This window comes from Heterodontus francisci, chromosome 13 (genome assembly GCF_036365525.1).
Source record: "Heterodontus francisci isolate sHetFra1 chromosome 13, sHetFra1.hap1, whole genome shotgun sequence".
Classification (NCBI taxonomy): Eukaryota; Metazoa; Chordata; class Chondrichthyes; order Heterodontiformes; family Heterodontidae; genus Heterodontus; species Heterodontus francisci.
This window is the reverse complement of record NC_090383.1, coordinates 66,852,115-66,877,074: the sequence shown is the minus strand read 5'-3', so window position 1 is coordinate 66,877,074 and position 24,960 is coordinate 66,852,115. Positions and strand designations below refer to the sequence as shown.

Below are 24,960 nucleotides of genomic sequence, written 5' to 3'. Positions count from 1 at the left end.
TCTCCACAGATCTCTTTTCCTGATATATATAAATGACCTCGACCTTGGTGTACAGGGTACAATTTCAAAGTTTGTGGATGATACGAAACTTGGAAGCATTGTGAATTGTGAAGAGGATAGTGTAGTGCAAAAGGATATAGACAAGTTGGGGAATGGGTGGATAGGTGGCAGATGAAGTTCAATGCAGAGAAATGTGAAGTGACTCATTTTGGTAGGAAGAACAGGGAGAGACAATATAAAATAAAGGGTACAACTCTAAAGGGGGTGTAGGAGCAGAGAGACCTGGGTGTATATGTGCATAAGTCATTAAAGATGGTTGAGAGAGTGGTTAATAAAGCATACAGCATCCTGGGCTTTATTAATAGGGGCATAGAGTACAAGAGCAAGGAGGTTATGTTGAACTTATATAAGACACTAGTTTGGCCTCAACTAGAGTATTGCGTCCAGGTCTGGGCACTGCACTTTCAGAAAGACATGAGGGCATTGGAGTACAGAAAAGATTCACAAGAATGATTCCAGGGATGAGGAATTTCAGTTTTGAAGATAGATTGGAGAAGTTGGGACTGTTTTCCTTCGAGAAGAGAAGGCTGAGAGGTGATTTGATAGAGGTCGTCAAAATCATGAGGGGTCTTGACAGAGTAGACAGGGGGAAACTGTTCCCACGAGTGAAATGATCGGGAACGAGAGGGCACAGATTTAAAGTAATGGGTAAGGGAAGCAAAAGTGACATGAGGGAAAGCTTTTTCACACAGCAAGTGGTTAAGGTCTGGAACGCGCTGCCTGAGAACATGGTGGAGGCAGGTTCAACTGAAGCATTCAAAAGAGAATTAGACTGTTGTATGAAAAGGAAGAATGTGAAGGGTTATGGGGAGAAGTTGGGGGAGTGGCACTAGATGAATTGCTCATTAGGACAGCCATTGCAGACACGATGGGCTGAATGGTCTCCTTCTGCGCTGTAACAATTCTGTGATTTAGATGCTTCCGGACCTGCTAAGTATTTCCAGCATTTTCTGTTTTTATTTCCGTTTTCCAGCATCCACAGTATTTTGTTTTTGTTTGAGTTAAAATTGGAGCTCTGGGACTTTCTGTTAGAAATTTCAGCCTGAGTGACAATTGGGATGTAACAATTGGATTTAATTTCCTGAGTTGGGGAGGCAAAATGTTTAAAAACAAAATGGCTATAGTTTCTGCTTTTGAACAAGATCCAGAAATCTTGATGAAAGTATGTGACTATTTATATAGTGTGAGTAAGTGATACCCCAGAATGCACCGTGACTCGTTTCCTATGCTGAAATTCTGGAAAGTGAACTATTTGAAAATTTGGCAATAAACAGAAACTTGAAAAGAAGTCTCTTTTAACAATCACAATGAACACTTCAGCTGGAACATTTATTTTTAATTCTCTCCTGAAGGTGCTGGCCCTTCCTGATACATGACTCCTCAGGCATTTAGCCCTTTGATAATTCACCCTCATGAACATTCTTTGTAAATGATCCTGGACAGTGAGTGCTAACAGGGTATTCACACCCAAAGCTGATTTCATACTCGGTATCAACCACATATGCATTCTTTCCAGCTGTGGTTACTGAATAGTTATTAGAAATGTCAGGTAGACCCCGCCCCCCCCCCCCCCCACAACCTGCCAAGAATGAGTCATATTAACTTTGTCATATGAACATTGATTTTAAACTGTTGCTGGAGTGAGGAAATGACTTGTTAAACAGATCAGCTGTGGCTGGAAAAAACATTTGCATACTAATAGACAGTGCTTGGAGGGACAAAGGGGCTATTCCCTGCTCCAATTTAACCCACAATGGACTTTGAGCACCAGGGATTGTGTGTAAGAAGGAATGTTCTAGGGTCGGCTAAGACAAGAGAATCCACAAACAGACATGGTCAGACCAGCCAGTCACATGACTAACCTGCTTGGCAACCTGGGTTTTTCTAAATTGTACAAAGAGCTTGAACTGAGAAAGACTGTTTTGCTCCTGGACTGAAAAAGACCTCTTCTGGCTGGCTGTCCCTCTCTTTCTCATGGAACTTCAAATCCACTGAAGAGACATGAACCCCAAGAGAGAAAGGTCACCTACATTGAACAAGGTTTAAGAAGAATACTGGGCCCCAATGAAAAGCAAGACCTACCTACAATCAAGGACTCTGCAGTGAGCTCGAGGAACAGTAACAAAAAAAATCTTTAGATATTGCCTCAAACTTTTCACTTTATTTCTTCTGCTCTTTTCTGTCTCTGTTGGCATGTGTGTATCGCGAATGCATACTAGCGTGGGCATGTCATGTATCCGTCGGTGTTAACTCAATTAGAGTTTAAGTTTAATAAAATTTCAACCTTTCTTCTTTAAACCTAAGAAAACCTGTTTGGCTAGTTTCTTTGCCTTATAATTGGAAGTTAGTGAACAAGGATTCACTAAGGGGGACCAAAAAAAATGGTGTGTTTAAAATTAAACCCTGTTACAGTAAGACCAGGTGAAGGCTGAGAGGAAACCCTAGACCTCTTTCTCACCTGGTTGTAACAAGAAGTAATGCCCATATTATCTTTTGCCTCCTTAGACAAGGATAGTAGGGTCAGTTGTTGTTTCCCATCTGCTGGCCTTGTTGAGATCAACTCAATGCAAAATCTAGGAATTAGTCTCTAGTCTTTCTGACCTAACACCATCTCCTCTGAACTTTCTTTGGAGCCCTAAGCCAGAAGTTTGGAACAGATAAACTGGCAACGATATGTGCATCTTTGTCTGTGCCAGAATCTCTTGTGGAAACTATCTTAGCAGCCCCTTCCTTCAGGCCTTGTTGTACATTAAAATGAAGGCATCAGGGTAGATACTGACCAGCTGTCATAAAATTCCTTAATCTAATGGATTTACCATTAGCATCGTTAAGATTATGGGGTGAACTTCCACAGGGATTCTCCCACCATCTGCTATAACTTTGGACGAAGAGCCTTGAAATTCCAGAAAATTGACAGTTTCCATGATTCTTCCGCCAAAGTTATGGTAGACAATTGGAAAAAAACAAGGAAATTCACCCCTTACATCTTCTGAATAATACATTTACAAATAAAAACAGTGGGAAAAGAGTCAGAGAACTGCAATGTGAGGTCAAAGAAAGAAGCATTTAAGTTCCTTTCAAAGAATTCAGTTATACTTTAAGAAGTTATTACCAAACTAAATTGTATACCCACTGTTCTGACCTGAACACTGCTGTGTTTATGCATCGCATGGACAAGGGACATTTGTCTTCTTTCATTGCACATTGTTATGATCATCTGCTTCATGGTTTGTATTAATATTTCAGAGGTCACTTTTAGTTTTGGGGAAAGTATGTGTAGGTGTAAGATAATTGAAATCCTAGAGTTACAGTGGAGGCAGGGATGTAGCGGTAATGTCACTGAACTAGTAATCCAGAGGCCCAAGCTAATGCCCTGGGGCACAGGTTCAAATCCCACCTGGGCAGCTGGTGGAATTTAAATTCAATTAACTAATAAAAATCTGGAATTGAAAGCTAGTCTCAGTAATTGTGCCATGAAACTATCATCGATTGTCATAAAACGCATCTGGTTCGTTCATGTCCTTTAGTGAAGGAAATCTGCACCCCTTTCCTGGTCTGGGCTACATGTGACTCCAGACCCACAACAATGTTGTTGACTCTTAACTGCCCTCTGAAATGGCCTAGCAAGCCGCTCAGTTGTCAAGGGTCATTAGGGATGGGCAACAAATGCTGGCCTTGCCAGCAACCCCCACATCCCATGAAAGAATAAAAAAAAGGTTGCAGGACCACCCAAGAGATTTTTTTTCTAAGAACTTTCTATATGTACCTACAGAGACGGAGTTAGAGAGGTGAGAGCCATCATACAGCAGATGGGCTTGTTTAGTTGAGAAACTGAAGCCAGGATGTCTGGAGAGAATTGTCCTGTCATTGTTAGCGGTATTAATTATTCATGTGCGTGTCTGAAATCAAAGAGATGTTTTGGAGTTTGAGGTAATTAGCTTAAATTGCTATCTGAGGCATCCCAGATATTCAATGTTGCTCTGGAGATAGATGATGCAGGAGGATGCCTGTTGATCAGGTGTTTTATTTCTGTGTTTTGCTCACAGAAAGGCAGTTGGCTTTGAAAGCAGCTGGACTCAGGAGCAGAAAGACCATCAGGAACCAGAGGTGTTTCTGATTTGAGTGAGTCCCATGCTCAAGCTGGGAAATCCAGATTCGTGAGGTGTTGAAGGAGAACTGGAGGGTTGAAAGCTAGAGGGAGAGTCCCTAGGAAATCTCATACCTCAGAAGATAGCTGGGAAACTAAGGAAAATCAACATGAATTCCTAAGAGCTGTGGTACATTTTCAATTGGTCCCAGGAGAAGTGAATGAACTTCCAAGAACTAGCACAGGATAAGGAAACTCTTGGGTGGAGTCAATGGGGATATTCTGTTGAGATTTCGAGTTTAATGTATTTGCCTTTCAAACTCGGTTAAGATTTTAAGTTTAAAGGATAAGTGATTTCAAATTGTAGTGTTGTTAGTAGTGCTTACTTCATTTAACTCTTGTACAGTAAAGTCTTTTTGTTTAAAAAACATGAAAACTTGTGGTGTAATTCTTCCAGTAATAACTGAGAGTTTGAATTTCTTTTAAATAAGTTACTGGTCTCTAACAGGATCGTAACAACATATATTCCAGTTTTTTTGAAAAGGAATAAATCTCAAGGGAAAAGTTATTTGGAAGTACTTGAATGCAACAAGCCAGATAACATATTCCAAGCAGACCATTATTTTACTGGGAAATGAGAAATGCACAGATGAGCAGAAAGCAGATGAGGGCACTTTTACAGTAAACAGGCAATGATTATTTTTCAAGTTGGACATCCCACAATACTGAATTAGTTTGGCAGAGATTTCTACTTTTGTGTAAACTGCTAACATCTCTAATGGCCCAGATTTTCCTGGAGAGGGATATCTCACAGCATGACTAATTAGTTAGAATTTTTCTCTCCACCTTCTGCTCGAAATTGTTTTGCACTGCAAGTTGCTAGAAGTGCAAACTGATAACAGTGTAGCAAAGGCAACAGGACATCTGGGACCTTAATAAATGACAATGCCAATAGTCTATCTCCTAAACAAATGAGATACAAGGAGTGAGGAAGAAACAGAGAAGGAAATATGGCGAAGTAGAGTCAAATCAGGTATAGAAAGATAAATGGATGGGAAATAAAGATTGGAGTAAAAGAGAGAGAAAAAAAGACACAAATGCTTCTTGAAAATCCAAATATACAACATCCACTGGTTCCCCTTTATCTACCCTGCCAGTTACATTCTCAAAATAATTCTAATAGATTTGTCAAACATAATTTCCCTTTCATGAAGTTGACTCTGCCTAATCATATTGTGATTTTCTAAGTTACTGCTGTTACTATTTCCTTGATAACAGATTCCAGCAATTTCCCAACAACTGATGTCAAGCTAACAGGTCTGTGGTTCCCTGTTTTCTCTCTCCCTACTTTCTTGAATAACAGTGTTATATTTGCTACCATGCAATCCACTGGGACCATTCCAGGATCTGGGGAATTTTGTAAGATCTCTATAGCCATCTCTTTTAGAACCATAAGATGTAGGCCGTCAGGTCCAGGGGATTTGTGGCTTTCAATCCCATTAATTTCTCCAGTACATTTTCTTTACTGATATTAATTACGGCAAGTTCCTCACTCCCATTAGACGCTTGGTTCCCCACCAATTCTGGTATTTTTTTGTATCTTCTACTGTGAAGACAGCCATAAAAAGCTGGATTTTCAATCCGGGGTCGGGAAGCCAACGGTCGTATCATGTCCGGGTCCCAACCCTGCACCACGTCACATCAGTGATGCAATGTGATTTTTAAATGCAAAGGTCCTAATAGGCCCAGAGGCGAGTTCGGCGCCCAATTTGCAGTGCCAGGAGTGACCTGGAGTTGGGACCTTGTCTACCGCTCTTGCTATCACCCTAGTTATATGACTCGCCAGGATACTGGTCCCAGCGTGGATCAGGTGAAGAGTGTCCCAAGGGTACAGCTCCCTCTTTCCCCAGTACTGGTACCAATGCCCCATGAATCGAAGCCAACTTCTCCTACATCAATCTTTGAGCCACAGATTCAACTCTCTGATCTTATTTACCCTATGCCAATTTGCTTGTGGCTCAGATAGTTTCCAAAGATTACTATCTTTGTAGTACTGCTTTTTAATTTAGCCCCTAGCTGCGTATACTCCCTCAGCAGAGCCTCTTTCTCAGTCCTACCTATGTCGTTGATACCCACATGCATCATGACAACTGCTCTTTCCCCTCCCACTACAAGTTCCTCTCCAGCCTCGAGGAGTTATCTTTAAACCTGGCACCGGGCAGGCAACACAGCCTTTGGGACTCGCGCTCTCGGCTGCGGAGAACAGTATCTATCCCCGTAACTATACTGTCCCCTACTACAACTACATTCGTTTTTACACCCCGCACTTGAATGGCTCCCTGCACCACAGTGCAGTGGTCAGTTTGCTCATCCACCTTGCAGTCCGTGCTCTCGTCCGCACAAACTGCAAAAACCTTGAACGTGCTGGACAAATGCAGAGGCTGAGGCTCCTCCATTGCTACCTTCTGGATCCCCTGCCTCACTCGCAGTCACACGTTCCTGTCCCTGGCCACGAACCAAATCTGAAGTACCTAGCCTAAGGGGTGTGACTGCCTCCTGAAACAAAGTGTCCAGGTAACTTTTCCCCTTCCTGATGCATCACAGTGTCCAAAGCTCGGACTCCAGCTCATCAAGTCTGGGCCAAAGTTCCTCGGGCTGCAGACACTTACTGCAGATGTGGTTGCAGTGGATCACACTGGTGTCCAGCGACTCCCACATGCGTTAGCTGCAACACATCACCTGCCCTGCATCTTTATTGTGTTTTATTTAACTAATTTGCTTCAAATTTAGACATATCATTGAACTGTTATCTGTGACTATATTAAGTAGTCTAACTAGTTAAGCTATAAATTTAACACAATATTTATATCTACCCAGTACCAGTTTAAACTACTGTCCCTATTTAGAGGGATAAAGTCTTCAGCTCACCAACCAACTACCTACCTGCTCACCCAGTCAATACCGTTGAACACTCACCAGCTACTGGAGGCTGAAAAAAAGGTATAAAAAGCATCACCTCCTTTCCCCTCTGTACCGAATTCCTAAGTTAGCACTCGTTTCTCATCACACTCAGTCCTCGTTTTCTCCATTCTGTGCTCCTACTGAGGGAGGGCAGCCTTCTCATAAATCTTTCTGTCATCATCTTGTAGGAGAAAAAAGCACAAAATCTGCACTATAACAATTCTGTGATTCTGTGAGAGATGTCTCGACCTGGTGGCGGTTTGCCGCAGCTTCGCACATTGACCCCTACGAAGGAGGCAACGCTGGAGATGACAAGGGTATCATCACGCCAAGGGTATCATCGTGGGCGATGGCAAGATGGGAGGTCATACAGAGCAAAGTCATTTGATACAGGTGAAGGGCATGGAGATCACTCCTGCCCAATGCACGCTGTGGCTATACAACCTTTGTCATCTATTAGGTTGGTTTTGCTGACGCACCTGCTGAGTAGGCTGGGTTCTCATCAACCCTTCTTGTGTTTTCCACAGGGCCAGTTGCGGAAGGAGACAAGATGTAGCAGCTGTGTTATCGCCGGCCTCCTCGGCGGGGAGAGAGCCCTGAAAAACAACTTTCCACCAGCACAGGCACACTCCGTCTAGCTTAGAACTGCACCTCATGAGTGAACAGGAGGAGACGGGTGAGGCTGAGTCAGCTGTGGGCAGTCCCCCTTGGAGGACAAAGGAAAGTCAAAGCCATGCTCTGCTGGGCAGAGATCCCGCACCTTGAGGATCAAACACAAGGAGGGTCTTTCTGGAGCATCAGAGGCAGATGAGTTCATACGTGTCGGAGATCCCTGAGGCTTTGCAGAGCCATGGGCAAACAGTGGAGGGGTTCATGCAGCACATGTGCTCCAATATATCTCAGGGTTTAGAGCGCATGACTCCTCCATTGAGAGAGTGGCCAACCTCTTGGACAGCCATATGCAGCATGACTCTGGATGCAGGAGCAGCACACTGAAATGCACAGAAAGAGTGACATTCTCTGTAGTGTGGACTGCTTAGTGTTGCTGATGATGCAGAGTTAAAGAGACCTCTGGGACCATCCCTTAGGGGGCACCAGCGTCATCGCTTGCCTCCTCAGCCCCTCTGATTGAGGAACCATCCCTGCATCAAGTTCCTGTGGCAGAAGCTGACCCTGTAATGACACATGTGCAGCAGCCCATGGAGGAGCCCCACAGTCTGCTCCATGACGAGGATGAAAACCTCAGGTATCTCAGCCTCGAGCAGAGATATGGGAACAGGCTGCCGCCACCTCATCCTCAGCCACTGTGGGTGGAGCCCATTGGAGCAGTCGTGAGCACAAGGCACCATTTCATTAGATGCACTTTATCGATCACTTGGGTGATGTTTTTCGAGTTTGTTTGTTCATTGACATTTTGTTTATTATATTATTGATTATGCCAATGAGCAGACTTGTGTGTTATCACTGCTTAATTACAAAAGGGCCATAGAGTGAGGGGAGGGGAGGGGTGTGGGGTGGTTGCATTTCATGTGGTGCCATTGTCTGTGTTGGAGGAGACTGTTGGCGGTTTAGGCTGGGAGCCCTTATGAAACGTAGCTGAATTAGTGTGGCCCTTATGGCCATGCCAGCCTGCCGACAGCCATAAGCCCTGGGACGGCCTCGGCAAACTTCTTCCAATGCCTGTGCTCTGGGCTCCTCTGGAGCGCCCCCTTCATTGTTCTCTTCTTCTTCCTCATCCTCATCCTCCTCTGAGGAAGAGTGCATTCCAGGTCCTCCTCTTCAACCAGCTCTAGATCTCCTTGCATAGTGATGTTGTGCAGTGCGCAGCAGTCAACCAATACAAGACACCCTGGCTGGCTCGTACCGGAGGGCACCACCCAACTGGTCAAGGCAATGGACGCACATTGTCATGCAGACCCCCACCTGCCAGGAATGAGGCTCATTGGTTTTGTCATAAGAACATTGATTTAGAACTGTTGCTGGAGCGCGGAAATGACTTGTTGAACAAATCAGCCGTGGCTGGAAAAAACATTTTTGCATACTAACAGATGGTGCTTGTGTAGATAAAGGACCATTCCCTGACACATGCAACCCACAATGAATGTTGATCACCAGACAGTGAGGGGGTGGGGAAGTGCATTCCAGGGCATGCTGGGGTTGATGCAATCCACAGGGGCCAGGACTGGTTGGACCAGCTGGTCACATGACTAACTGGCTGTTCCAGGGTTTTTTGAACTGGCCACAGAGAGTTTGAACTCAGAAAGACTGTTTGCTCCTGGACTGAGAAGATCTCTCCTGTCTGCTCCCATCTCTTTCTCACAAGCCTCTGAATCCACTGAAGACACATGAACTCCAAGAGAGAAACGTCTCCCACAGCTAAGAAGGTTTAAGAAGAATACTGGGCCCCAACGAAAAGCAAGATCTACCTACAATCAAGGACTCTACAGTGAGCTCGAAGAACCGTAACAAAAACTCTTCAGATATTGCCTCAAAATTTTCCACTTTATTTTTCTTCTCTTTTCTGTCACTATTTGCATGTATGTATCGCGCAAGCATGCTAGCATGGGCGCATCATGTATCCGTAGGCAACAACCGAATTAGAGTTTTTCAAGTTTAATAAATTTCAACTTTTCTTCTTTAAACCAAAGAAAACCTATTTGTGCTGGTTTCTTTGCCTTATAATTGGAAAGCAGTGAACAAGGATTCACCAAAGGGGAGCTAAAAACACGGTGTGTTTAAAATTAAACTCTGTTACGGTAAGACCAGGTGACAGCTCAGAGGGACCCCTAGACACCTTTTTCACCTGGTCATAACAGCATCTTCAAGCTGCCAATGGTTTGCTCAATGTAGGCACATGTTAGTAGATGGCTTTGCTTTTAGTGCCTCTCTGCAGCCGTGGCTGAGTACCGGATGTGCATCAGAAGCTACCTCTTCAGGAGATAATCCTTAACCCCCAGCAGCCAACCATGGAGTCTGGAACATTGGCCTAAAGAAAAGCGGTAGCTGGGACTCTCAAAGGATAAAGGCATCATGACAGCTTCCCAGAAACCAAGCGCACACCTGCAAGATGTGTTTCCCTTGGTCCCAGACCAACTGGACATTCATTGAGTGGAAGCCTTTTCTGTTTAGAAATCTGGCTGGCTAGTCTGTTGGTGCCTTGATAGCTACGTGGGTACAATCAATGCTTCCCTAGACCTGAGGGAATCCATTATTGGTGGCAAAGTCCAATAATCTCTCTGCCTTCGCTGCCCACTTGTCTCAAAATGGATGTAGTCCCCCGCCTTCTGGAAGAGGGCATCAGTGACCTGCCAGATGGCATGATGAGCTGCCAACTGTGAGATGCCACCCAGGTCCGCAGCTGATCCCTGGAATGACCTGGATGCATAAACATTCAGCGCCACAATGACCTTGATGGCTGCAGGTAGAGGACTGCCATGGGGCCCACAAGGCATCAGGTCATTGTTGTCCAGAGCACAAAGGTCTGAGACCAACTGCCTGAATAGGTGTAGCCTCCTATGGCACTGGTGCTCTGTCATTTGCAAGTAGCTGACGCTTGGGCAGTACACTTGATGCATTAGGTAGCACCTTCTTCTCCTTGCAGCCCCTCGCTGTGCTCCTCTGAGAGGATGTATCTGCTGAAGTTCCTCCTTACTACTCTGTCCAATGTCAGAGTAGCCTGTTCCCATCTCAACTCCCTCACCTGCCACTTGTTGGTTTACTAGGGCTTCCTCTACTCACCTCTGATGCCCAAGTGATGCCATCAGCCTCACATCCTTCTCAAGAGTCCAACCACTCACTATTCACAAATGCATGCCTCTCAGCACTAATAATGACAACTCTGTGCCACTAGCTGAACAGCTGAGTTTCAATCTCCTGTTTCACACAACTTTTGAATACTGGATTCATTAGCTAATGGCTCCCTGCTGTGTGCCTGATAGCTGGACCCTAACATGTCCCAAATCCTTTGTTTTGCCCGTGCCTCCCAATTGAAAATCTCAAACTGCTGCTGCAAAGTTAATGAGGTCCACAATGAGCTCAACAAGCTCTTAATTGGAGGTATGCGGGTTGCCGGCTCCTCCCCCTTCTATCCTCCCTTTGAAAATCACATTGCGTCCGGAGGCATCCAGAACCAGTGATGCCATTCGAGGCCAGATTTTCAATACACGCTAGCACCCGACCTTTCCCTCAAGAGTGATTGAAAATCCAGCCTAAAATATTTGTTTAATGTCTACGCCATTTCCTTATTCCCCATTATGATTCCTCCTGCCTCAGCCACGAAGGGACCCATGTTTACTTTTGCTACTCTCTTCCTTTTTACTACTCTCTTCCTTTTTACATACATGCTCTTACAATCTGTTTTTATATTTCTGGCTTGTTTGCTTGTTTACTCCCATATCTTAAACTAGATTGACAGGGGGTTGGGAACCTGAGAGGGAGCTCAGATTGGAGGGAACTGGTAACAGGAAGTAGAAAAGTAGTAAGCAAAATTAGAAGGTAGCCGAAATGAAGGCAAACATCAAATAGGATCAAAATGAGGAATAATGTTAAGACAAAGTTAACGGCACTCTATCTGAATGCACGCAGCATTTGCAACAAGGTAGATGATTTGAAGGCACAAATAGAGGTAAATGGGTATGATTTCATGGCCATTACGGAGATGTGGTTACAGGGTGACCAGGATTGGGAACTGAATATTCAGGGATGTTCGTCATTTAGGAAGGATAGGCAGAAGGGAAAAGCAGGTGGGGTAGCTCTGTCAATAAGGGATGAGATCAGTACATTAATGACAGAGGATCTTAGATCAAAGGAGCAAGATGTAGAATCAGTTTGGGTGGATCTAAGAAACAGCAAGGGAGAGCAGACATTGTTGGGAGTAGTTTATAGGCCACCAAACAGAAGTGATAATGTTGGATAGGGTACAGATCAGGAAATTAGAGCTGCATGTAGCATGGGCAATACAGTAATAAATGGCAATTTCCATTCGCATAGAGACTGGGTAAACCTAATTAGAACTAATGCTGTGGAGGATGAATTCCTGGAGTGTTTACAAGATGGGTTTCTGGAGCAGTATGTTGAGGAACCAAAGAGGGATCGGGCTATTTTAGTTTTAGTTTTATGTAATGAGAAAGGGCAAATTATTAACCTTGCTGTAAAGGAACCATTAGGAAATAGTGACCACAATATGATAGAATTTTACATTATGTTTGAAAGAAATACAGTTCATTCTGAAACTAGGGTCTTAAATCTGAACAAAGGAAACTATGAAGGTATGGGGGAAAGTTGGCTGTGGTGGGTTGGGAAAATACATTAAAAGATTTGATGGTAGACTGGCGATGGCTAGTATTTAAAGAAGTATTACATGGTTTACAACAAATGTACATTCCTCTAAGACACAAAACCCAACAGGAAAGGTGAATCAACTGTGGCTAACAATAGAAGTTAAAGATTGCATTGGATGAAAGAAAGCGTCTTACAAGGTCACCAGAAAAAGTGGTGAGCCCGAGTATTGGGAGCAATTTAGAATCCAGCAAAGGAGGACCAAGAAACTGATAAAGAAAGGGAAAAGAGAATATGAATGCAAGCTAGTGAGAAAAATAAATACAGACTGTAAAAGCTTCTTTAGGTATGTGAAAAGGAAAAGATTAGCAAGGACAAATGTGGGTCCATTACAGCTGGAGACAGGAGAATTTGTGGTGGAGAATGGGGAAATGGCAGAGAGACTATACATACTTTGTGTCTGTCTTCATGGAGGAAGATACAGAAAATGTCCTACAAATATTAGGGAACCAAGGGACTTGTACAAATGAGGAACTGAGAGAAATTAGTATCAATAAAGAGGTAGTACTCGAAAAATTAACTGAATTGAAAGTTGATTAATCTCCCGGACTAGATGAATTACATCCCAGAGTATTGAAGGAGGTGGCTATAGAGATAGTGGATGCATTGGTGGTTATCTTTCAACATTTGCAGCACACAAGTGCCAGACAATGATCATCTCCAACAAGAGAGAATCTAAACATCCCCCCTTGACATTCAATGGCATTACGATCGCTGAATCTCCCACTATCAACATCCTAGGAGTTACCATTGACCAGAAACTGAACTGGAGTAGCAATATTAAATACCGTGGCTACAAGAGCAGGTCAGAGGCTAGGAATCCTGTCACAAGTAACTCACCTCCTGACTTCCCAAAGCTTGTCCACCATCTACAAGGCACAAGTCAGGATGGGTGCAGCTCCAACAACACTCAAGAAGCTCGACGCCATCCAGGACAAAGCAGTCCGCTTGATTGGCACCCCATCCACAAACATTCACTCCTTCCAACACCAATGCACAGTGGCAGCAGTGTGTACCATCTACAAGATGCACTGCAGCAACGCACCAAGGCTCCTTAGATAGCACCTTCCAAACCCACGACCTATACCAACTAGAAGGACAAGGGCAGCAAATGCATGGGAACACCACCACCTGCAAGTTCCCCTCCAAGTCACACACCATCCTGACTTGGAACTATGTCACCGCTCCTTCACTGTCACTGGATCAAAATCCTGGAACTCCCTTCCTAGCAGCACTGTGGGTGTCCCTACCTCACATGGACTGCAGCGGTTCAAGAAGGCAGCTCACCACCAGCTTCTCAAGGGCAATTAGGGATGGACAATAAATGCTGGCCTAGCCAGCGACGCCCACATCCCATGAATGAATAAAAAAAAAAGATTCTGGAAGAGTTCATGCAGACGGGAAAGTAACAATGTAACCCCACTATTTAAGAAGGGAGCGAGATAGAAAACGGAGAACTACAGACCTGTTAGTTTGACGTCAGTAGTTGGTAAAATGTTAGAATCTATTATAAAGGATGTGATAACTGGACACTTGGAAAATAATGATATGATTGAGCTGAGTCAACATGGATTTATGAAAGGGAAATCATGTTTATTTTATTTATTTATTTAGAGATACAGCACTGAAACAGGCCTTTTGGCCCACCGAGTCTGTGCTGACCAACAACCACCCATTTATACTAATCCTACATTAACTCCATATTCCCTACCACATCCCCACCATTCTCCTACCACCTACCTACACTAGGGGCAATTTACAATGGCCAATTTACCTATTAACTTGCAAATCTTTGGCTGTGGGAGGAAACCGGATCACCCAGCGGAAACCCATGCGGTCACAGGGAGAACTTGCAAACTCCGCACAGGCAGTACCCAGAACTGAACCCAGGTTGCTGGAGCTGTGAGGCTGCGGTGCTAACCACTGCGCTACTGTGCTGCCCTGTTTGAGAAATCTGTTGGAGTTTTTTGAGGATGTTACTTGTAGCACAGATAAAGGAGAACCAGTGGATGTGGTGTATTTGGATTTTCAGAAGGGTTTTGATAAGGTCCCACACAGGAAGTTAGTGAACAAAGTTACAGCACATGGGATTGGGGATAATATACTGCTATGGTTTGAGAATTGATTAACAGACACAAAGCAGAGAGTAGGAATAAATGGGTCATTCTCAGGATGGCAGACTGTTACTAGTGGGGTACCGCAAGGATCAGTGCTTGGGCCACAGCTGTTCACAATCTATATAAATGATTTGGATGTGGGGACCAAATGTAATATTTCCAAATTTGCTGATGACACAAAACTAGATGGGAATATAAGTTATGAGGAAGATGCAAGGAGGCTTCAGGGGGACTTGGACAGTCTAAGTGAATAGGCAAGGATATGGCAGATGGAATATAATGTAAATAAGTGCAAGGTGATCCACTTTGGTCGAAAAAACAGAAAGGCAGAGTATTTCTTAAATGGTGAGAGGTTGGGAAGTGGTGATGTCCAAAGGGACCTGGGTGTCCTTGTTCATGAGTCACTAAAAGCTAGTATGCAGGTGCAAAAAGCAATTAGGAATGTAAATGGTATGTTGGCCTTCATTGCAAGGTGTTTTGAGTACAGGAGTAATGATGTCTTGCTGCAATTGTATAGAGCCTTGGTGAGACTGCACCTGGAGTATTGTGTACAGTTTTGGTCTCCTAATCTAAGGAAGGATACACTTGCCATAGAGGGAGTGCAGCGGAGGTTCACCGGACTAATCCCTGAGATAATGGGATTGTCTTATGAGGAGAGATTGCAGAAACTGGGCCTGTATTCTCTTGGGTTTCGAAGAATGAGATGTGATCTCATTAAAACTTACAAAATTCTTACAGGGCATGACAGGGTAGATGTGGATAGGATGTTTCCTCTGGCTGGTGAGTCTAGAACCGGGGACACAGTCTCAGAATAAAGGGCAAGACATTTAAGACTGAGATGAGGAAGAATTTCTTCACTCAGAGGTTGGTGAATCTGTGGAATTCCCTACCCCAGAGGGTTGTGGAAGCTCAATCATTCAGCATGTTCAAGACAGAAATTGTTAGATTTCTGGATACTAATGACATCAAGGGATATAGGGATAGTGGAGAAAAATGGCATAGAAGTAGATGATCAGCCATGATCTGTTTGAATGGCGGAGCAGGCTCGATGCGCCGAATGGCCTACTCCTGCTCCTATTTCCTATATTCTATTTTCTTCCTCTGTATCAACTTTTTGTGGTTATGCTTTGCTGGAATGATGAATGATAAATTTCCCCTCACTTGAACCCTCCTGCTCCGAAGCTGGTCCTCTAGTCCCAGAGCAGTTCGAAGGCATCCTGCAAGACCATCTGCAGTTTCACCCATTGAAAGTCAGCAGCCTTCCACCAGCTGTGCTGCAGCCATTAGTGTAGCACTGTAGAGGAGCATTAGGCCAGGCAAACGCACCTGCCGAATAGGCACTAACGGAATGCACAAAGGTGATTCATTGATTTTTTTGTATGGAATATTGGATGATTTGTTGGATAAAGTTGGTTTGGAATGGTTGTTTTGTGGTGGCTTTTATTTTGGCATTGTGGCAAAGAGAATATTGTGATGGTCGGTGACAGAGGGAAGGGAAGGTAAGGTGTGTGACTATTGTAGAATGGGGATTTTGAGTTGTGCACAGCGGAACTCAGTGGCAATCATGGATTCCATTATGAAAAGGGGATGTGCTGGTTGCTTCTTCCCTTTCTCCTGCTCCTCCTCTTCCTCCTTTTCCTCAAGTGCTTGCAGTATCCTTGTTGGCAAAGGCTGTGCCCTCAGGTTATGCAGAACATAGAAGACCACAATGAATCTGGAGACAAGCTCTGGCAATCCTGAGAGGTCCTGGCAGTGGAAACATTGCTTGAGCACCCCAGTGGTTTTCTCAATGATTATGCATGCTGCCTGCGTGTGGTTGGGTTGCACAGTGGAGTCACGAGCCAGGTGTTATGCTGATAGCCTTGGTCGCCCAGCAGCCACCCTCTGGTTTGACACGGTGACTCAAATACTAAGAGGACCACAGACTACTGCAGAATAAATGCATCATGACTGCTGCCAGGATAGTGGGCATGCAACTGCATGAAGCGCTGAGCACGGTTGCACATTATCTGCACATTCAGGGAGTTGAACTTTTGCAGTTGCAGTGCATTTCAGCATTTAGATGTGGCATCTGCAAAGCCACGAATGTGCAGTCAATGGCACGTTGCACCATGGGAAGCCTGCTATCCTGGTGAAACCATGTGCATGCTCCGCCTGCTTCTCTCTGGTCAGGGTGAATAGAATGAACTCTCCTCTCCTGGCATAAAGAGCATCAATCACCCGCCTTATACAATGGATGTTGAACTGGGAGATATTACAGATGTCACCTGCTCTTGCACGAAGAAAGTCATGGCCACAGTCACTTTCACAACCACTGGCAGCGCCATCCTTGCCCTGCTCTGAAGTTGCAGGTCTGCCTGCAAGAGGTGGCAGATTTCTGTGAGCACCTGCTTCGTAAAATAAAGTCAATGCACATGCTGTTCCTGGCATAGTTTGAGGTAAAAGAAATACTCCCGGACGACCCTGAGTGTATAAAGTCTCTTCCTGAGAGCCCTCCTCCCCCTTCTCCCTCTGCACGCAGCTTTTCCTCCTCTGTGCTTCCTGTGCTCCATCTCCCTCTCATGCTCTAGCCCAAGGGGAATGGAAACAACTGTACCCATGACTGGGAGCAAGTGCTTGACCAGAACCCTTGAAGTCACAACCTTCTCCATTTGCAGCGCCACTCCCTGTCAACTTCACCAACTTTGAACAACACCGCAATCACCAAGCACTTCTACAAGATCAAGTAAAATATACAATGGCAAGGGCTAACCGAATGAAAGGGGGGATTTTAACTGGGATTAGACTTCAGCGCGCAGGGCTTTATGTTTTTATTTTATGATTTTTCTTTATTTACCTTATGAAAATCCTTCATAAATCTGAATACCTTTTTCAGGTGTCCACTCAACCTGTTTAATTCTAATGAAAAGTACCTCAGTTTCTCTAGTCTGACTTCATAACTGAAGCCTTTCATCTCTGCTATCATCTTGGTAAATATCTTCTGCACAATCCTCATGGTCTTGGCAGCCTTCCTAATGTAGGATGCTCAAAACTGGACATGATATTCTAGCTGCAGCCTAACCAATGATTTACCACTTCAATTGTGTACCTAATGCTCCCATGTTTGAAACCTGGAATATCATAAGTTTTTTTTACAGCTTTGTCAACTTCTTCTCCAACATATTAACATTTGTGTGCCTTTGCTGCTGTAGTCCTTTTACAGTTTTACCATAAATGTATATATCCTCTCCTCTTCTGCAAATTTTTCTTGCAATTTATGTGAGACAGATCACTTTTTATCAAATTGAAATTGGCTTTTTTACTTGTCGAGTACCTTTACCGTTGAGTGCTCCTACATTTTTCAGTTTTTATTACAAACCTATTTATATTAAGGCTGTTGTCTTCTAGATGTTTCCCCAATCCTTATGTTACCTCCTTGACTCAAATAATTCCCTAGAACTAGACCCACCACTGTCTTCTTCCTTGTTGGACTAAAAGCATATGAATCAAGAAAGCAGCCCATTGTAGAAATCAATCCCTGTCGTGTCACAGAAGGCAGAAAAGTGACTTGTTCACAGGCCATTTTCAATAAGTGAGTTGATCTTCAATAGGTCTGCAAGCATAGCATGGACTGAATGTAGCTCCAACTTTTCCCTTCTTACAAATGAATAAGTCGTAGGAAATATTGAAGAAGAAACAAGAAGATTTCAAACAAATAATCCACATGATCTTAGCTCATACTACAGCATGTTGTATTGCGTGTTACATTTATTGCCTATCCTTGGTTGCCCCTGAGAAGGTGATAGTGAGCCATTTCTTGAACTGTTGCAGTCCTTGTGGTGAAGGTACTCCCACAACGTTGTTAGGTTGGGAGTTCCAGCATTTTGATCCACCGACAGAACAGCAATATACTTCCAAGTGTTTGTGACTTGGAAGGGAACTTGAAGGTGGTGATCTTCCTATGCACATGCTGCTCTTGTCCTTCCAGGTGGTAGAGGTCATGGGTTTGTGAGGTGTTGTTGAAGAAGCCTTAGAGAGTTGCTGCAGTGCATCTTGTAGATAGTACATACTGCAGCCGTGGTTCACCAGTGGTACAAGGAGTGAATGTTTACGGTGGTGTAGGGGGTGTCTATTAAACGGACTGCTTTGTCCTGAATACCGGTGAGCCTCTGGGTGTTGTTGGAGCTGCACTCATCCAAGAATGTGGAGGGTATTCCATCACATTCCTGACTTGTGCCTTTGTAGGTGATGGAAAGGTGGAGAGAGTCAGGAAGTGAGTCACTTGGCGCAGAGTACCCAACCTCTGATCTGCTTTTGTACCCACAGTATCTATGTGGCTGGTCCAGTTAAGTTTCTGGTCAGTGGTGACCCCCTGGATGTTGGTGGGGGAATTCAAAGATTAGTAATGCCATTGAATGTCAAGGGGAGGTGGTTGGACTCTCTCTTGTTTGGGATGGTCATTGCCTGGCACTTGTGTGGTACAACTGTTACTTGCCACTTACCATCCCAGGCCTGGATGTTGTTAGGTTCTTGCTGTATATGAGCACAGACTGCTTCATTACCTGAGGAATTGCAGATGGAACTGAACATTGTGCAATCACCAGCAAACATCCCCACTTCTGACCTTGTGATAGAGGGAAGGTCATTAATGAAGCAGCTGAAGATGTTTGGAGCTGGAACACTGCCCTGAGGAACTCCTGCAGTGATCCAACAACAACAGCCATCTTCTTTTAAGTTACGTATGACTCCAGCCAATAGAGAGTGTTCTTCCTGATCTCCATTGACTCCAGTTTTGCTAGGGCTCCTTGATGCCACACTCAGTCTAATGTTGCCTTGATGTCCAGAGCAGTCACTCTCACCTCACGTCTGGAATTCAACTCTTTTGTCCATATTTGAACAGAATGGCCCTGGCAGAACCCAAATTCAGCATCATTGAGCAGCTTATTGCTAAATGCCACTTGTAATTGCTGTCAACGACACCTTCCATCACTTTGCTGATGATTGGGAATTGACTGATGGTGTGGTAGTTGGCCAGATTGGATTTGTCCTGCTTTTTGTGGACAGGATGTACCTGAGCAATTTTTCACATTGTCAGATAGATGTCAGTGTTGTAGCTGTACTGGAACAGCTTGGCTAGAGACAAGGCTAGTTCTGAGTACAAGTTTTCAGCACTACAACCGGGATTCAGTTGGGACCACAGTCTTTGCTGTACCCAGTGCGCTGAACCATTTTGTGATACCATGTGGAGTGAATCGAATTGGCTGAAAACTGTCAACTGTGATGGGGAAGACCTTAAGGGAAGGCTAAGGTGAATCAACCATTCGGCACTTCTGGCTGAAGATAGTTGAAAACATTTCAGCTTTTTCTTTTGCACTCACATGTTGAGTTCCACCATTGTTGAGGATGGGGATGTCCATGGAGCAGCCTCCTCCCTTTAGTTGTTTATTGTCCACCATCATTCATGACTGGATGTGGCAGGACTGCAGAACTTTGATCTGATCTGTTGGTTGTGGGATTACTTAGCTATGTCATTGCTTAGCATGCTGCTTCTGCTGTTCAGCATGCATGTAGCCCTCAGTTGTAGCTTCACCAGGTTGGCACCTTATTTTCAGGTGCATCTGGTACTGCCCCTAGCATTCTCTTTTACACGTCTCATTAACCAGGGTTGGTCACTTGGCTTAATGGTTAAAGGTAGACTGAGGGATATGCCAGACCATGAAATTACAGATGGTTGTGGTGGAATATAATTCTGCTGCTGCTGGTCTACAGCGGCTCACAGATGCCCAGTTTTGCGCTATTTAATATCTGTCCCATTTAGCATGGTGATAGTGTCACACAACATGATGGAGGGTGACCTTAGTGTGAAGATTGATTGAGCGGTGGTCACTCCTACTAATGCTGTCATTAGTTGATGAGGACGAGGTCAAAGAGGTACTTCCCCTCTTGTTGGTTCTCTCAGCTATATCCTACAGGACTCAGCCAGATGGGTCAGTAGTGGTACTACTGAGCCTCCCTTGGTGATGGACATTGAAGTCCCTCACCCATGCTACACTCAGTGCTTCTTCCAAATGGTGTTCAACATGGAGACGTTCTGATTCAGCAGTGGAGGGAGGGTGCTAGATGCTAATCAGTATAGGTTTTCTTGTCCACGTTTGATCTAATGCCTTGAAACTTTATGGGGTCCGGAGTCAATGTTGGGGACTCCCACTGTGCCCCTGTGTCTGGTGAGATGGTGACAGAGGAGTCTGGGATGTTGTGTGGTGAGTACAATTCTGTCATCTACTGCTTGACTAGTCTGTGGGACAGCTCTCCCACCTTTGACACAAATCCTTAGATGTTAATGAGGAGGACTTTGCAGGTTCAACAATGCCTTTATCTTATCCATATCCGATGCCTATGCCGATTTTATTCTTATTATACTTCTATGGCTCGCTGGGCCTTAGAAGAGAGCAAAATCAACCATATTGGAGTCACATTTAGGCAAGACCAGGTAAGGAGGACTGGTTTCCTTCCCTACAGGACATTAGTGAGCCTGTTCGGATTTTACAACAATCTAGTAGCTTCATGATCACTAATGCTGATACAAGCTTTTCATTGCAGATTTATTTATTTTAAAACTGAATTCAAATTCACAAACTTCCATGGTTTGATTTGAACTCCTGTCTAGATTACTCATCTCTTGATTACTAATTCAGTAACATAATCACTACACTACCATACCCGTTGGAATTTGTTTTTGGTTTTGAGAGGGAGAAATGAGAGTCACAAACCAATATTTTACATACAAACATACGAATTAGAGCAGGAGTAGGCCACTCGGCCCCTCGAGCCTACTCCGCCATTCAATAAGATCATGGCTGAACTGATTGTAACTTTGACTCCACATTCCTGCCTACCCCAGATAACCATTCACTCCCTTGCTTATCTAGAATCTATCTACCTCTGCCTTAAAAATATTTAATGACTCGGCTTCCACTGCATTTTGAGGAAGACAGTTCCAAAGACTCACGACCCTCTGAGAAAAAAAATTCTTCTCGTCTCTGTCTTAAAGGGCAACCCCTTATTTTTAAATAGTGACCCCTAGTTCTAGACTCCCTCACAAGGGGAAACTTCTTTTCTTTTCCACATCCACCCTGTCAAGACTCCTCCGGATATTATTTGTTTCAGTCAAGTCGCCTCTTACTCTTCTAAACTCCAGCGGATATAAGCCTAGCCTGTCCAACCTTTCCTCATTAGATAACCCGCTCATTCCAGGTATTAGTCTAGTAAACCTTCTCTGAACTGCTTCCAACACAATTACATCCTTCCTTAAATAAGACCAATACTGAACACAGTACTCCTGATGTGGACTCAGCAATGCCCTGTATAACAAGCATAACCTCCCTACTTCTGTATTCAATTCCCCTCACAATAAACGATAACATTATATTAGCTTTCCTAATTACTTGCTGAACCTGCATACTAACCTTTTGCAATTCATGCACTAGGACACCCGGATTTGTGAAGGTAGATCCTGTCAGGCTAATCGAGCTAAATTTTGAGAAGGTCACAAGTGCGGTGGGCAGTGGAGTGTTTATGGAATGTTCTCTATATGGACTTCCAAAAGACATTTGAGAAGGTTCTACACAAGAGATTATTCGAAAAAAATAAAAGTGCGTGAATTTGTGACTTGGCTTCGAAATTGGTTTGAATGTAGGAGACTGAGAGTAAGAATAAAGTGTTCAATCTCGGATTGGTGGCATGAGACAGGTGTATTCCAGGGATCTGTACTGGGGCCTCAGCTTTTCATCATATCGGTGACCTGAATGAAGGGATGGAGTTTTGTATATTCAAGTTTGCAGATGGTACCCAAGTTGGAAGCACAGTAAGTTGTTTGAATGGGATCAGGATGCTACATTCAAGCCAATTTCCAAACCAAGTCACATAGACTGATTAAATTAGTGGGCAAGCTTTAGAAGATGGAGGTCAATGTGGGGCAGGGCATCTTTCCACTAGAATTCTGCCCACTTTTACACTGGCCCCATTCTCCAGGATCATTGGCATCAGCTGGGATGAATGCATAACTAAAAGCAAATACACTATAATGATGTGTGAGGACATCCACTTTTGATCTAAGAAGGACCAATTAGAATATTTTCTTAATTGTGACAGACTAAGAACTGTGGAGGTGCAGAGATCAGGGTAGCCAGGTACACAAATCACAGATACAAAAGCTACATCTGTAGTCTCAATGCACAGCACTGCCTTTAACATGTATTGTATTAATTATTCAGTTTCACTGTAAAATATAACAACAGATTAAATCATGGTGCAACTCTTGCATAATCAAGATATCAACCAAGTCATCAAGAGAAATGCGGAGAGAAGGAAAATCTGAGCATATCAACTCAACTGATATTATGAATATCTAGTGGCTGGTTACACAACTAACACTTCTACAGCCCAAGGAACAGTCACCTACCTGCACCAATGGCTAGAGAATGGCACAGAGGGGCGTAAATAAGGGGGTGGGGGAATTAATTTTAAAATTATGGTATAATACTCTTTTGCTTCTCTCTACAGGAAGAATTGGTTAAGCAAAGTGGGAAGTCCAAGTTCTCGCATTGACCAAGCACATTTTTCAAATGAGAAAGAGATCTCCAAACTGGAATTCAGTAATTTCACCACCAAATACTGACAGCATGATCTTACATTGCTCTCCAGCTCACAGCCGAAGCAGCCAGTTGGAATTGTGCTAGCATTGTTCATATTCAACTGAGTGCCTCTAATTGCATGACTGCAGCTTATTGGAAAAGCTTTTTCTTTATTATTAAAACAAGCAATAATCTATTGTTGAAAAGGAATTATATGAAAAAGATTGCACTAATATACAGAAGGATACTGCCCTATAGAACTGTAAACAGAGAATGAATTTTCTCTCAAAAGGTGCTATTAAGTAGCTCACAGTCATCATAGTAAAAATAAACTCCTTCGGAGGCACACTGCTATGCTGTCTTAAGAAAATACTTGAGAATGTTTATTTCAAAAATATGTATCAATTGGTATTGCATTCAAAGTATATAAATAAAATAGGAATGGACATAAATGAACTGTTAACTGTGGTATTCAAGTCATTTTTAATTGTGCATTAATTGCTCTTTAAATATTAAAAATTCCATCAACTCCTAAAGCTAGCGCTATATAAAATATGATTAAACATTCTTTGTGATGGTCAAGTAGTAAAAATGTTTTAAACTTCTGTAAGTTTTGTTATTTGTTTATACATTAGTGAAAGGCTTTACGTTCTGCTTTGTAATTGAGCAAACCACTGTACACATCATTTAACAGTGGAGAAGAAGTTGACTGAGTGCAGATCAAAAACAGATGTGGCCTGTGTGTGTTCTTAGCATGTGTGACTGTCAACTTTTATTCTCCTGATTTTCATTCAGGATCAATTTTGTCATCATTCTTCACTCGTCTTATAAGAGGCTGTCTCTGAACTTATGCATGTTACACCATCTTAGTGAAAGGAAAAAATAAATCCCATTTCTAAGAAACCAATAAATGGCTAGACCATGGGAGGTTTAATAGAATGTAAACAATGAAACACATTTAAGTTTAAAAATTAAACTCTGGCCTTTAATTAACATAGCATCAAAACATAGAATAACTGATTTTATAAAATTATGGTCCCAGCAGAGAATTTCATCCACCGGCAGCATTTATTGGGAAATCATCACAATTTACCACCTAATGAAAAAGTGTGGGAAGCACGCCTGCAATCAGTAGGTAAGGCTTCCCATCAGGACTGCAATTTTTAAACATCATTCTAATAAGGTTTAACATGCAATCATTGATAAGTGTTCCACATTATGGGCCACTAAGGCTATGGAGCACCCAATATGCACAGTGCTTAATAAATGACCCAGTAGCACTTCAGGCACATACAGCCTGTGCATCAGTTGTGTACTAAGCTCCTTAAAGGCCAGAGTGGTCTCCTGGACTGGTTTCGATTGCCTAAGGTGATTGGACAGTATTTTTCCTGATTTTTTCTTACCTAATCAGTCTAGGTTTTTATCTTTTTTTGCCTGTCCCATGGCTTTCAATGGTTGGGGTGGGGAGTGTATATATTGTGATGCTGAAGGCAATACAGTTGCGTGGGACAGACTAGATAGACCTAACAGGTCTTTTCTTGTCTGACATTGTTAGTATACAAAACTGACACTGCAAGAGGGGCCTCTTACTTTTGGGTTTTTCTCTGAAAGGTACATAATTGTTTTTGGTGTAGCTGTCTGCGTTATTTACTGTTGTTACATCTCTCTCCAAACTTGTTGACGCTCCATGCTGATTTCACCATTCCTAAGTCCACAGAACCTCTGACTTTAACTCTGGGCTCCTCCCTATTATCTCCATCTATTTCCTATTTCTTGTTTACTATCA

General features: G+C 43.4%; 1 protein-coding gene across 2 annotated transcripts in view; it reads left to right on the top strand.

Moving 5' to 3' along the window:
* Positions 1–23,616, top strand: part of LOC137376416 (acylphosphatase-2-like) — a 160,277-nt gene extending 136,661 nt beyond the window's left edge. For both annotated transcript variants that reach the window (XM_068044935.1, XM_068044934.1), the window contains exon 4: positions 23,104–23,616. In XM_068044935.1, the coding sequence (XP_067901036.1) occupies positions 23,104–23,218 (115 nt within the window). In that variant the 3' untranslated portion in view covers positions 23,219–23,616. The remainder of the gene's footprint in view (positions 1–23,103) is intronic.
* Positions 23,617–24,960: the final 1,344 nt, after the last annotated feature.